Source organism: Watersipora subatra, chromosome 1 (genome assembly GCF_963576615.1).
Source record: "Watersipora subatra chromosome 1, tzWatSuba1.1, whole genome shotgun sequence".
NCBI lineage: Eukaryota > Metazoa > Bryozoa > Gymnolaemata > Cheilostomatida > Watersiporidae > Watersipora > Watersipora subatra.
This window is the reverse complement of record NC_088708.1, coordinates 64,950,509-64,963,107: the sequence shown is the minus strand read 5'-3', so window position 1 is coordinate 64,963,107 and position 12,599 is coordinate 64,950,509. Positions and strand designations below refer to the sequence as shown.

The following is a 12,599-nucleotide window of genomic DNA, read 5'->3' as shown; positions in this document are numbered from 1 at the left end:
TCGCGACAGCGACTTTGTATGCAGTATTTAGTTAGGTCAAGACCAACATTGAGTAAAGTGAGAGTTGCGTTTTCATGTTATTAAGAGTTGTGGGAGTGTACAACTACAATAATGTTAAAATTCGAGTTAACAATCTTTGCGCTTTTTAGCTACCTAGCTATCTAGCTAGGTATGACACTATTATGTACCATACCAATTAGATACGAGACTACAGATCAACAAATTCTTTAGTTGCACGTTGCTAGTTAAATAGTAAACTTTTCCCTTATTTATCAAATAAAAAGTGTATTTAAATAGCAATTGTATGTAAAACATTGAGTCTTCTGAGCCTCTCATCGCAGCTGTTTGAGAGAGGTGTTTTGATGTCTCACTCACACCAATGATATACAGCCCCCCAAAGATAGGTGACGGCTCTCATATGGGCGGGGTTTAATGATAGAGCTATGCTGGGATGAACCCAAACACGGCACCCGAACAAACAAATATGCTGAACAAAGCCCCTGTAAATTTACAAATATTTTGAACTATAGTGGTTATCTAACTTATCTGTTGAATTCATTTTGTTGTCAAATAAATATAGTATCCCAATATTGTCACCATTATGATCATGGGGGCTGTATATCATTGCTCACACTTAATAAACTTCCTCAAAATTTTATGCACACTTTTTATTTTGCATTGTTCCAGCAGAAAAAGATTTCTAATTCATCACATTCTGTCACAAATATTGGAAGAAATACTATTTGTTGCCATGCGGTGCTCATCTTCAAGAATGTTTTGTGTTTTAAAACAGTGCGTTATTCGCATAAAAAAAACAACTAGTCAACATAAGTATTTTTACAGTTTATGCTTTGTTATCTTTTTTCTCTGGGTATTACATGTATTTTTCTTTTGAAGGAGGTAATCTTAGACTAATCTCTTAGCTTCAACAATCTGTAGCATTTTCATTAGGGGAAGTGCTAGCATTAGTCCTACAAAAATGTCGCAAAAAAAAGCCAAAGTATCAAACATTTTTTAAGAAAATTCTCTGAGTCTACTGAATGTAATATAACTGAGTGCCTCTTCAGTTTGCCAAAACAAGCAACATACTTAATACACAGTTACAAGGCTGTCAGTTACATTATTAATTTTCAGGGAGTTATGTAAAACTATGGCTGCATTACCAAAACACATGAAAGTAAATATCAAGAAGTGAAGGAACAAAACTCTCACAGGAAATACTATTCTCACAAAGTTGTTGAAAGATTATTAGAGCTGCATGAAAAATATTGAGCGCAACCGAAGTTACACAGCTTTAGATGGTTTTGCATTTAAGTTTATATATGTTTTTGGTGTGGAAAAGCTGAGGGAACAACGGAGACATGCATTCTACTATATTAGCAGTTGAAGTAAAAACAGTTGGTGTTATTAAGTTTTGATTAATGCTAGTAACAAATCCACATGTACCTAGAAACAGTAAACTAGCAAAAATTCATTCAGCTCAACTATATGACTAGATGTTTAAATTTAGCTCTTTTCTTAAAATGAATATTGCACAAGTATTAATTTAGACCAGTCTTTGTGAATTGCACTATTCCTTATTATTGTAATATGTTTTTCTACCTATTGTAGACAAACATATTACACTAATACCTACCTAAACAGAAAAAATGAGACATTTGTCATGCTTGCTCTGAAGCGCATGAGCAAAATTTTTTGCTGAAGAATATTTTGTGTAAGCAAGTCTGAACCACTGCTTTGGTGAATAAATATTGGCTCATGTTTTTTCTTGCCTACTCAAATTAGTTATCATGGTTAACCTATTCTATTGAGTTTGTAGGGAGTGTTATTGTTATGTCAGAAGACACATTCAAGTATACAAATACATTACTTTATGTTTGGTTCATTACATAGCAATAGCCATTATGTAAAATTTGATGACAATCAAATATTTATTAACAACGGGTAAGGCCAATATCATAAACTAGTGACACCTCCTTTGGTCAACCACTGATCGAAATCATAGGTAGCATCAGGCATGTGTTTATACACTAAAACTAACTAACCCGTATTGTATGGCTGAAGCTTACATTGTTATTTCAGTAACAATGTAAACATTGTTACTGTTTATTATTAAACAGGAATGTTTAATTTATTCATTCCGTTGTCCTCCTATATTTTTGAGAACATACTTTCAAACGTTATTGCGAAATAGACTAATAGTCGATTACAAAATTACATTTTTTTATTAGAATATAGCAGTATGCGTAAAAAGCTAGAGATTTTAAAGGTTAATAGGCATAGATTTTGCACTTCTCTGAAAATGCTTTTGATTTTCCATTTGTCGTCTTCAGCTAAACCACTCGCTACAACTAAGGCGTTCAACGTAAGGCGTCAACATGAAAGTAAATTGAAGTTTTCTTCTCCCACGATTACCTAATCCGCTGTAGCCACGTTGGTCGTTGGTGGCTGGCACCGGCATAAGGCGCTATCATTGTCATGTTTGTAAGCATACTGTGGAATTATTTTCTCCTTCCTTTTATTTTCTATTAGTCACGCACCGCGTCCATTAACAATTGTAATATTTTACGAAATGGCTAGCATTCCTTTACGTCAATACAAGCACGATTTGTTGCCCAGCTAATAAAAACCAACGTTCCGCCGCAAAATGAAACACACTTGCATGTTCTTCAGAATTGTATTGACTGCGCCGTTTTTTCGGCGACCTTCTGGTTAGTTAAGTTCAAGTGCCTTGTTGTATTGCTGCAGCGCCACAGCGCTCAATCCTCGCATCTGACGGCGGCGTATATAGATTAGATGATATTATATTAGTTATGTTAGCAATTCTGTTCGCAACTCATAAATAGTAATTATGTTTAATACTGAATTTCTGCTACAATCGACTCTTGCATTTTCCAGACGAAGTTTCGCGTCGCGATATAGCACACTAAACACAAACAGGTTTAATGACAAACTTGTTTCACAATCCGCTATTACCAACTCGTCATATAATTGCTGTGTTTTCAGAGGTTTTAAAAATTTATCTTATCGATGTTTTGAAATAGGCTCTCAATACACAACGTCAGCCTTTGTACTAACCAAGTCATTCAGAAAAGGAGTTCAAAGAAGCTTCAGTACAGCAGAAAATACTAGATACGCTATGTCGATGCCAAATGTTCAGAAGGCTTCTCCGGTGTTGTTTCGCCAGGTAAGCATTTCAATACTTCTTTTAGCAATTATTTTTTTACTGAAGACTTCTCATAGCTGTTGTTAGTGTCCGATAAATGCGTTTAGCTTGCGTAATTGCATAAAGCTAAAATAAATACCCGCATGCAATTGTGACTTACTGCTGGATGATTGATATTCTATGCATATCAAACTATATGGACAGATGTTTTTGTTTTAGCTATTTGAGCACAAGTCCTATACGTACACCTATCTCTTGGCTTGCATGAAAACTAAAGAAGCTGTTATAATCGATCCAGTGATTGAAATGGTACCCCGAGATATGAGAATCTTAGAACAGCTGGGACTTGCCCTTAAATATGCTAGTGAGTAGTTTGCAGCGCTGTTTAAGTGTCTACGTTGTCACTATCGAAAAAAATCGATGTAATTAAAATAGTATTTAGTGAAGCTTTCATACCTGATGGACATTTCATAGAACATGGCAGCTAGCCTATATTGGCATTTGTCATGATTGAGAGTTTTTTTGAACTACTTTATTGGAGCTGAGCCAGGACATTCGAAGTGTACGCATAAAGAAATAAATCTTTTGTCGAATTTTGCAAAGCGCTCAATACAAGTAGCTTAGACAAATTGTTTGGCAGTAGCCTCTGAAATTTATCTCATAACATATAGTTTACATAAAACTGCAATTGTATACACAAAGAATGAACTGAAAAAGAATTTTTTTAAACAGAAGAAACAATCACTGTCATGATAGTACAGGCAAATTTTTGTGTACATGTCTATTCAAAGGCCTCTATAAACGTTAAAAGTTATGTTTTGCGGGTTATGTTAAGCAATGTAAGTCGAGACAATGAAAGGGTGATTGATAGCATAACATAAAATTGTAGGTTGTAGTCCGCCAGGTACCAAACATAGTTACTCATTTAGCTCTGGTGAACCTGCCAAACACCAATTGAACCAATTGGCATATAGCCTTTTGCAAAACAACTTTGGAATATCAGACCAGCTCATTTCAATTTCAAAAAAAATATGGAAACAAATTATTTATTGTAAAATAATTCTTCTTGTTTAGTCTTTTCCAAATTCTTTGAGAATGCTGCACTGTCAGCCACTCGGTGACTGGTTCTAGACTTGCAACTCAATTTGATGATCTCTGCTCCCTTTTCAGTTCTACATTTTATATTATGTATTCAACTTGGCATATGCTAGTGCTAGGAAGTGATCATACTCTTTTAAGCTGTCTCTTCTATCAACTTGGTACATAATTTTTAGTCATTGTATTTTACGATTTTGCTATAAAATAGAGAAAACATTTTATTGTTACCGTTATCCTTCAGTTAACACTCATGTACATGCTGATCACATCACTGGGAGTGGCAAACTAAAGGCAAAGCTGCCAGGATCAGCCAGTATACTGGGTGTGGACTCTGGAGCTAAAGCCGACATGTATATTGGCCAAGGAGAGAAAGTGTGCTTTGGTGATGTTGAGCTCGAGGCACGGAAAACTCCTGGACATACCAATGGTAACTCTTGCGTGATGTACTTTACTAACTCACTGTATGGTATGTAATCGATTGGCACACTGCGGTATATGTGATTGACACAATTAGTAAACCTTCATCACTATCTATCTTTCTTGTGTCACTTCGAATAGTTACTCAATTCAAATTCACAGCTCTTACAGAAATAGTTGTTACAAATACACAGGAGCTGTTTACTCGTTGGAGTTATGTACTCTTTGTTTTCCTTAACCTAGGAGTCAAGTTCTGCTACTTGAACATTCTATAAGTTTAATAGAAATATGCTAGACTTTTAGGAACTCCATAAAGAACTCACTTTTTCTTCTTTTGATAAATGTCAAAACTAAATTTTTATTAAGTTCTCTCCACCTTAGCCTTTGCACACTGCTTAGATAAAACACTCTCCGCTATTCATCGTTATACTGCTACCAAAGAAGACTTCATATAAGTGTATGTAGGCAAAAGGTGAACAAGTGGAAATGTTTGCATGTTTCTAGCGTGGGTAAAATTTGGAGACTCTAATTTTGTATTATTTGAGAGGGTTTTATGAGTGAAAAATTAAAAGGGGTGCAGTAATACACTTTATTCAATTCGGACTCGATGTAACAACAATATAATATGCTTGCACTGACTTGTAATGAAGACCTGTATTCAGTTCGCAGCCAGTTACTCCGATTCGCTCCTGTTCATCTAGTGTAGGTTAGCACAAGTTAGTAGCCTTTGCGCTGCTGGCACTTCGAAGTAAGTTTTGTATTAGTTTGGGAACTAATCTGAAATTTAACAGCTAAGGCTAGATAAAAGAAAATGATTTATATTATCCAGTTTTAATTAGTTGTACTGGGAGTAAGTGGCATGGTTTTAAGTATCTGCCGAAGTGAAGTGCTGTAGTCTATGTATGCATGGCAGAAGCCTGCTGTTCATTTGTGAAAATTAGTCTATATAAATATTTGTTAACAAGGGAGGCAGCTCATGTTGTCTCTCACGCCTCAATTAATGTTTCTGAACGCAGTTACCATACGTTACACATAGTAGTGTTGGTGATATTGCTAGCGAGAATAGGTTATAATGTCAATCTCATCTATTATGCCTCTAAACAGTTATTGATCAGGGTGCTCTCTTTGTAGGATGCATGTCCTTTGTCTGGCATGATCAGAAGTGTGTCTTCTCTGGGGATGCTGTGCTCATCAGGGGATGTGGTCGAACAGATTTCCAGCAGGGTTTGTTTTTTACTGCTTTCGCAGCCTTTATAGCAGTCACTAGATAAGATCTATGCAGTATGGAGAGTCGTGGGACAGTAGCTCAGCTCGTGTCATGTGACCTCGGTGAACTGCTAGTGGAAGGTGTAATGAGCTGAAACTGAGAGTTTGGGGTTGTCTACAGATGCTTTTCAAAGAGCTCTAAATTAAGACAATGTAAAATAAATTACCTCTCACTTTTAGACAATACCCTCACTTTGTCTAGATGTCTATCAATCAGATGGTGTGAACTAAACGGGTCTATGCGCTTGACACTTCAAGCTCTGCTTTATGCTATGGAGAAATGCAACATTTTGTATTTGTCTGTAATAATTTAGTATCAATATTACATATAATGCTATTCACTATTATATGGGTGACTTGAGCAATCAACTGCAACTTTGAGAACTCAATTTGGTAAAGCCTAAGGTGGTTGTTGAACTACTTCTCGTTTTAAACTTTGACTGGCTGGCTGAGCATCGACAAATAGAATTGGGTAACAATAGGACAGAAAATCACTGGAACCGTGTTAATCTCCTGAGTTGACTTTGACTTCGCGTAATAGTGCTTCTGTTTAGTTGGCATGTACCCAGCCTTTGAAATCTCAGACTAGATGCTTACATAATACGGCTTAGATTACGCTTCGTCAATTTATGCCAAATCTTTAACGACCTACATGTAGTAGGTTGTAGAGTTGTATTCAGGGAGTTTTTGCTTATAGCAGCTGCATCTCTGCAACTAAACAGATGGAGGAGCAAGGTATAGTGACATAATGCTATTGTTTTTGGTTAAGCGGATAGCCGTGTAACCATGAGTCGGGTGATTAATATGCTATCCGCATTCCTTTGCTTGATTTTATTCACGTCTTCGTTAGTTAGGAGTCCAAATACGTGCTCGGCGGTATTTAATGGCATGAGATTTAAGTCATACAACTCGGTCGTGCTGGTATGACTCATGTGCTCATTGGACAATAAGCACATATACTCTAATAGCTATTCATACACTGTACATACATGCGTACCCACTGCTGCATATCTGATGTCTTTAATAAGACTCCTTCTTGTTATACAATATACTATTATCTGTAGCATCCATTACCATCTGTTTCTAGGCAATGCTGATACGCTGTACAAGTCAGTCCATACTCAAATATTCTCCCTCCCTGATGATTATGTGATCTATCCTGCTCACGACTACACAGGTTATATTTGCATAAAATTTACTATTTTCTATTTGTTCTTTTCTCAAGTTCCATAGCTAAGCTTCTGCACTCCTTCAAGTGTACCTGCATATTCTGTACCTGCCACTTCTGTTGTTGTCATAGTCATACACACTGTGGGGTGTCCTACCCAGCTATTTTTACCAGCTTTTATTGACTAGTTTGGTACACTTCATGTGAATTCTTACTGTACTCGTATTTATTGACTGAGCTACTAGCAGTCATGCAGTCATGCGTGTTCACAGGTCAACCATGGACAACTGTCGGAGAAGAGAAGCAGTTCAATCCAAGGCTCTCTAAAACGAAGGAAGAATTCATCGAGCTGATGAATAACCTTAACCTGCCCTATCCCAAACAGATCGGTAAGTTATGGATGGGGAGGCAGGGCCTTCTATTGCTAGAAGATATAGCTTACACAGCTATGCTACCACTACTCTGACTTTAGTTTTATGGAATAAATCTAGTTAAATTATCTCTATTGCTAGAAAACAATTTCAATATTGAAAATTATAATGATTGCCTTCAATAGCATTACTCATACAGAGCTATTAACCCTCTTAAATCTGAGACCGGATATTCCGCGCAGGAGTTACGTTCTCTTCACCCTGATCCCGGTATAACCGCGGTTCTAAGTGGGCTCGGTTTAGATATAGTATACTGACTGTCCAGTAAAGCCATAGGAAAAATCATTGTTGTAATCGATGTTCAGACATTTTCGGAATATAATACCTTTGGTTCTAACTGTCTGAGGGGGGCCGTTCCATTTTTATTCATATTTTAAAAAGCAATACGCTACGAGCGTTTTTCAGCCATTTTGCTCGCGATCGTTAGTCATGGAAAGCCGTTTTTTAAATGCTTCTAACATTGCTATTAGCTCTGGGGAAGAAGATTATTCAGATGATGGGGAATATGATGACACTTTTGAAGAACATTTAGAAGAACAAGGTGAGTACAAGTTCTAGTAATTATTAGAAATGAAAAATAATTTAGCTGATCAAAATATATTTATTTTATCGTTTCCATAGCAACGCCGCAGCTGTCAATCGAGTGAAAGAGATTGGGAGATTTATAGCCAGCTACAGTTAGTTTGATGATTTATTTTGTGTATGTGAATATTCTGCTATTAAATTGATCCAGTGATTAGGAACTAAGAGTTGAAGTAGTTTTATTGGAATCAGTTGCATGCATGAAACACTAAATACCATGATCCCTTACATTGCATTTAGGTGAGGATGTAGGAGTTGATCATGGACCAAGAGCCTCAACACCTCAAGTAGATCATTCTAGCAGTAATGACGTGGACATGGCATATATGATTAATGAGGATGAATCTAGTACAAGATCAGAACATGGTATGTTTTTACATGAAATGTTTGTTTCAATTGTATGACTTATGGTAGTACCTTTGTGATAATTTCTTATATTAGTTTCAAATCATAATGCAGGTGATGGTGATGGCACGCGTGGAGGAAGTCGTGGTAGGGTTCGTGGAAGTGGGGCTCTCGGTGGTCGACAACGTGGAAGGAGAGGACGTGGTCAAATAGGTGCAGATAGAACTCACGGTGGCGCTGGAGCTCCCCAAACTCAACAAGGTACATGCAGGTGTTATGATTGCTTACCTATACTGCCCAGATCTGACAAAGCATAGTAACTCAAATTTCTGTAAAATATTTCCTTTCCAATATTTTACGGAATAATTAATGAAGAGATAATTACATTTTATGTTCAAATTGTAATTCCACATGTGTGTTTTTTACCCTATCTTCTCTATAACCCAATTATTTCAAAATGCCACTGCTACTGTGTAGAAAAAAGTAAAAAGTTCATCATAGTGAAAAATATGAGAATTTGAGTTGCCGTGTTTTGTCAGATCTGGGCAGTATAATGCTTTTCATGTATGTTGTGTATAATGTTTGACTAGTAATGCATTATTACACAGCAGTTGTGTTAGTATTTTCGATTTTGATTTAGGTGGATGGCAATGGCAGAAAAATACTCCCCAGCAGAACCGCGAAATCCCATTTAGTGGCACTCCTGGTCTGAAAGTTCGTATGCCTCAAGATGCATCACTTCTAGATTATTTCAAGCTGTTTTTGACTGACGAAATTATGAATTTGATCCTAGTAGAGACAAACCGATTTGGAAACTCCAAACACCAGAACTGGCAGCCAATCAACATGAACGATCTTCAGAGATTCTTTGCTCTCATCATGCTGACTGGCATAATCAAAAAACCTACACTTCAGTCATATTTCAGCACTGATCCCAAACTGGCCACCCCACTTTTTAACAGCGTGATGTCACGAGACAAATTCATGAAAATCTTGAATGCCCTGCACTTTGTGGATAATGATTTGGCGCCCACCAGTCGTATCCACCGCATCTCTCCAATAATTCACCTACTAAATCGTAGATTTGAGAGCGTTTATAGACCTAAAAAGCATATAGCGATTGATGAGACATTGCTGCTGTTCAAAGGTCGCCTGATTTTTAAGCAGTATATACCAAAAAAGAGAGCAAGGTTTGGTATGAAAGGCTATGTTTTAGCGGAAAGTGACACCGGCTATGTCTGTCGATATTCACTATACCAAGGTCGGGATAGAGAGAATGCTGACATTTCACAAGGCGTAGCACACAGAATCGTCTTGGATATGATGGACGGATTTTTCAACAACGGCCATGAACTTGTCATGGACAACTGGTACACAAGCCCTCAGTTGCTGAAGGAATTATATGAACGCGGAACTTATGCGTATGGAACCCTCCGTTCCAACAGAAAGCATGTGCCAAAAGATATTAAAAATTTCACATCAAATCAACCACTCGCTAAAGGCCAGTCACAATACTTTACCTGTCCACCAGTGTTGACCGGCTGCTGGCGAGATAAAAACTTTATTGTATTTGGCTCTAACAAACATTCTGATTTTATTCTTAAAACCCTAGAAAAAAGAACATGGAATGACAGGGAGATAGTTAAACCCGGGCCAATTATCGACTACAATAAGTACATGGGTGGTGTAGATTTGGCAGATCAGTGCATCAAATATTATAATATGGATCGCCGTAGTTTGAAGTGGTACAAAAAGCTTTTTTTTCCACTTATTGGACATTGCCACACACATGTAGTTTACAAGCAGAACACTGGTACAACAATTTCTGCGCTTGATTTTCGGCTCAAACTGGTCGATCTCCTCCTGAATGAAGCTGGACCAGACCCTACATGCACTGGCGGCCAGCGTGGAAGACCACGGTCAATCGGCACTGATCTTGCTCGTCTAAACACGAATCACCACTTTCCATCTTTCAACCCAGCAACAAGCAGTAGAGGAAATCCAGTTGCCCGTCGATGTCGTGTGTGTAATGCTTCAAGGCACAGAACAGCCGGTAGCACTGATCGGAAACGAGTAGAAACTAAATATTGTTGTGCCGAGTGCGGCAATATACCCCTCTGCCCAGTGCCATGTTTCCGGCGCTGGCATACTGAACGCGATTTGCAATAAATGTTTTTTTGTGTAAATGTATTTTGTTGTAAAGAGAATAGTGAATAACTAAAAATTTCAATTTAAATCCTTTAAAACATTGTGCTGTCAATAATGTCTGGTAAGATGTGATATCTCTGCTAATTGTCCAATTGAAGTTTCTGTACTTATTTTGCTGTATCTTTTGATCTAGTATATATTTTTCTGTGATTTTTTGTGAGCTTACTTATAACATATCTAAGCAGTATCTGACAAAGTTTTACTGTGATGTAACACTTTTAAAAAGCATATCATTCTTGCAAAGTTGCCATACTTGAAGCGCTGTACGAAGCCTCCTGCACTATCTGTAATTTTGTACAATGTTGAAAAAGAATTATAGCTCAACAAGCAATACAATCTGGTGGGAAAATATGACAGCTTTCTAATGCAAAAGACTAGAACAAAATCTGACCATCTTAGACTAAGCAATCACAGTTTTAATGCGCACTTGTTTTGATATCGAAATTGCATGAAAAGTTAATTAGTCATAGCAGGACAGTTGATGCGTTCATAATTAGATTGGAAAGGGTTAAGAGCTATTAATTTTTAAAATTAACTTGATTGTTGAACAACATATTTCAGTCACAATAATATAGGAAATGTAAACGAAATTTCTTCTTCAACCACAAAATTTATCATGTTTGAGGCTACATAATTTCTGTAGAATTCTACTTTGTAAATTAAAAGGCAATTCATTAACAGGAAATTGAGTAGGTTTTGGATTCCGATTGTTTTCAGTTTTTCTATCATCTAGGCACTTATCTCAATGTTTCATTTGAATAGTTTGATAATGATAATACCAAATGTAATAAAAATCTTATTTTTGTCCAATAATTTTTGCTATATATAAAACACTATTCTATCAATATTTACTTTTAAGCATTTATTAAATAGCAAACTTTTCTATATACAATATCTGTTATTGCTCAATTATAATGCAGGCTAGTTTAGATTGGACAGATTTAGATAAGTTCATAATCAGAAGTTATCGTTGAGCAACCTTGTTATTATCAGAGCAGGTACTTTACGCGATTATGTTTAGCGATGCAGCTTATATGCGAACATATGCTGCCAAGCCTAACATCGCCAAAGTTTTGCTGCGCAAGTTACCGCGGGAGTCTCGCAATCGATATGGGAACCAGGCTTAAGGGCATCGCCGTGCATAAATTTATGACAAATAGAGCGAGGTTTGTGTTTCTAGTCATTGGTCAACACCTGCATGAGCATGTCTACATCTTCTAGAACCGTGTCACTTGAAGTGCCTATCGGGCTTGTCTTTCAAAACTTACGTGATTTCTATGAGATTGAAATATGAAGCGGCATGGCTAATGAACATTTCAAACCATATGCATTGTTAAGAAGTATGTGGTCTTATGACATCCTCATACATACATGTATATATGATGCAAGTTTTACTATGAATATTTTAGTTTTATCCCGAATGTTTTTTTAGATCGAGCTCTTCCGGCCAACCTTCTCTGCGGTATTGTTGACGTCCCAACAGAAGCCGAAACCTAATTTTAGCTGTAGGTAAAAAAGTTGGATGCATGTCACCTGTGGTCATATTACAATGCAATCATTTTGTGAGCGTTTTGTATTATATTTTGATAATATTGTGCGCATGATAGAAGATATTATTTTTCTATTGCAATAGAATGATTTTTTCCTAAACATTCTCTACTCGCATCTTCTGCGTGATATGGCCATCATTCTTTTGCACTACTAGCATGATTCTGTCTTGTGTTTGCTATTATGCCTACACTCTGATGATATTTCATGAATGATTGCACACTGACTCGCTATTTGTCACATTGCTCACCTAATAGTTCCTTTTTTAAGACCTTCCATCTACTCAGTTGCCAAGTAAAATTACACTGATAATAAAAGTATACTGATTAACATATTGTCATTAGTATTCTCAGCAAGTACATTTGTTCCT

At 36.8% G+C, this 12,599-nt stretch overlaps 2 protein-coding genes across 3 annotated transcripts; both read left to right on the top strand.

Moving 5' to 3' along the window:
* Window positions 1-2,668: 2,668 nt before the first annotated feature.
* On the top strand, window positions 2,669-12,563 carry LOC137385795 (uncharacterized). 2 transcript variants are annotated; one of them, XM_068072359.1, is made up of 8 exons: window positions 2,669-2,711; window positions 3,045-3,187; window positions 3,386-3,530; window positions 4,506-4,691; window positions 5,813-5,905; window positions 7,035-7,124; window positions 7,388-7,504; window positions 12,114-12,563. In XM_068072359.1, exons 2-8 carry the CDS (start codon window positions 3,140-3,142, stop codon window positions 12,176-12,178), a joined length of 744 nt encoding a protein of 247 aa, XP_067928460.1. In that variant the 5' UTR covers window positions 2,669-2,711; window positions 3,045-3,139; the 3' UTR covers window positions 12,179-12,563. The 2 variants fall into 2 exon arrangements, with proteins under 2 accessions (XP_067928460.1, XP_067928459.1); XM_068072358.1 differs by lacking the exon at window positions 2,669-2,711 and having other exon boundaries at window positions 2,732-3,187.
* On the top strand, window positions 8,335-11,808 carry LOC137385420 (piggyBac transposable element-derived protein 4-like). Its single transcript, XM_068071875.1, has 4 exons — window positions 8,335-8,494; window positions 8,588-8,734; window positions 9,114-10,493; window positions 11,675-11,808. The coding sequence occupies exons 1-4, from the start codon at window positions 8,446-8,448 to the stop codon at window positions 11,806-11,808; spliced, it is 1,710 nt and encodes a 569-aa protein (XP_067927976.1). The 5' UTR covers window positions 8,335-8,445.
* Window positions 12,564-12,599: the final 36 nt, after the last annotated feature.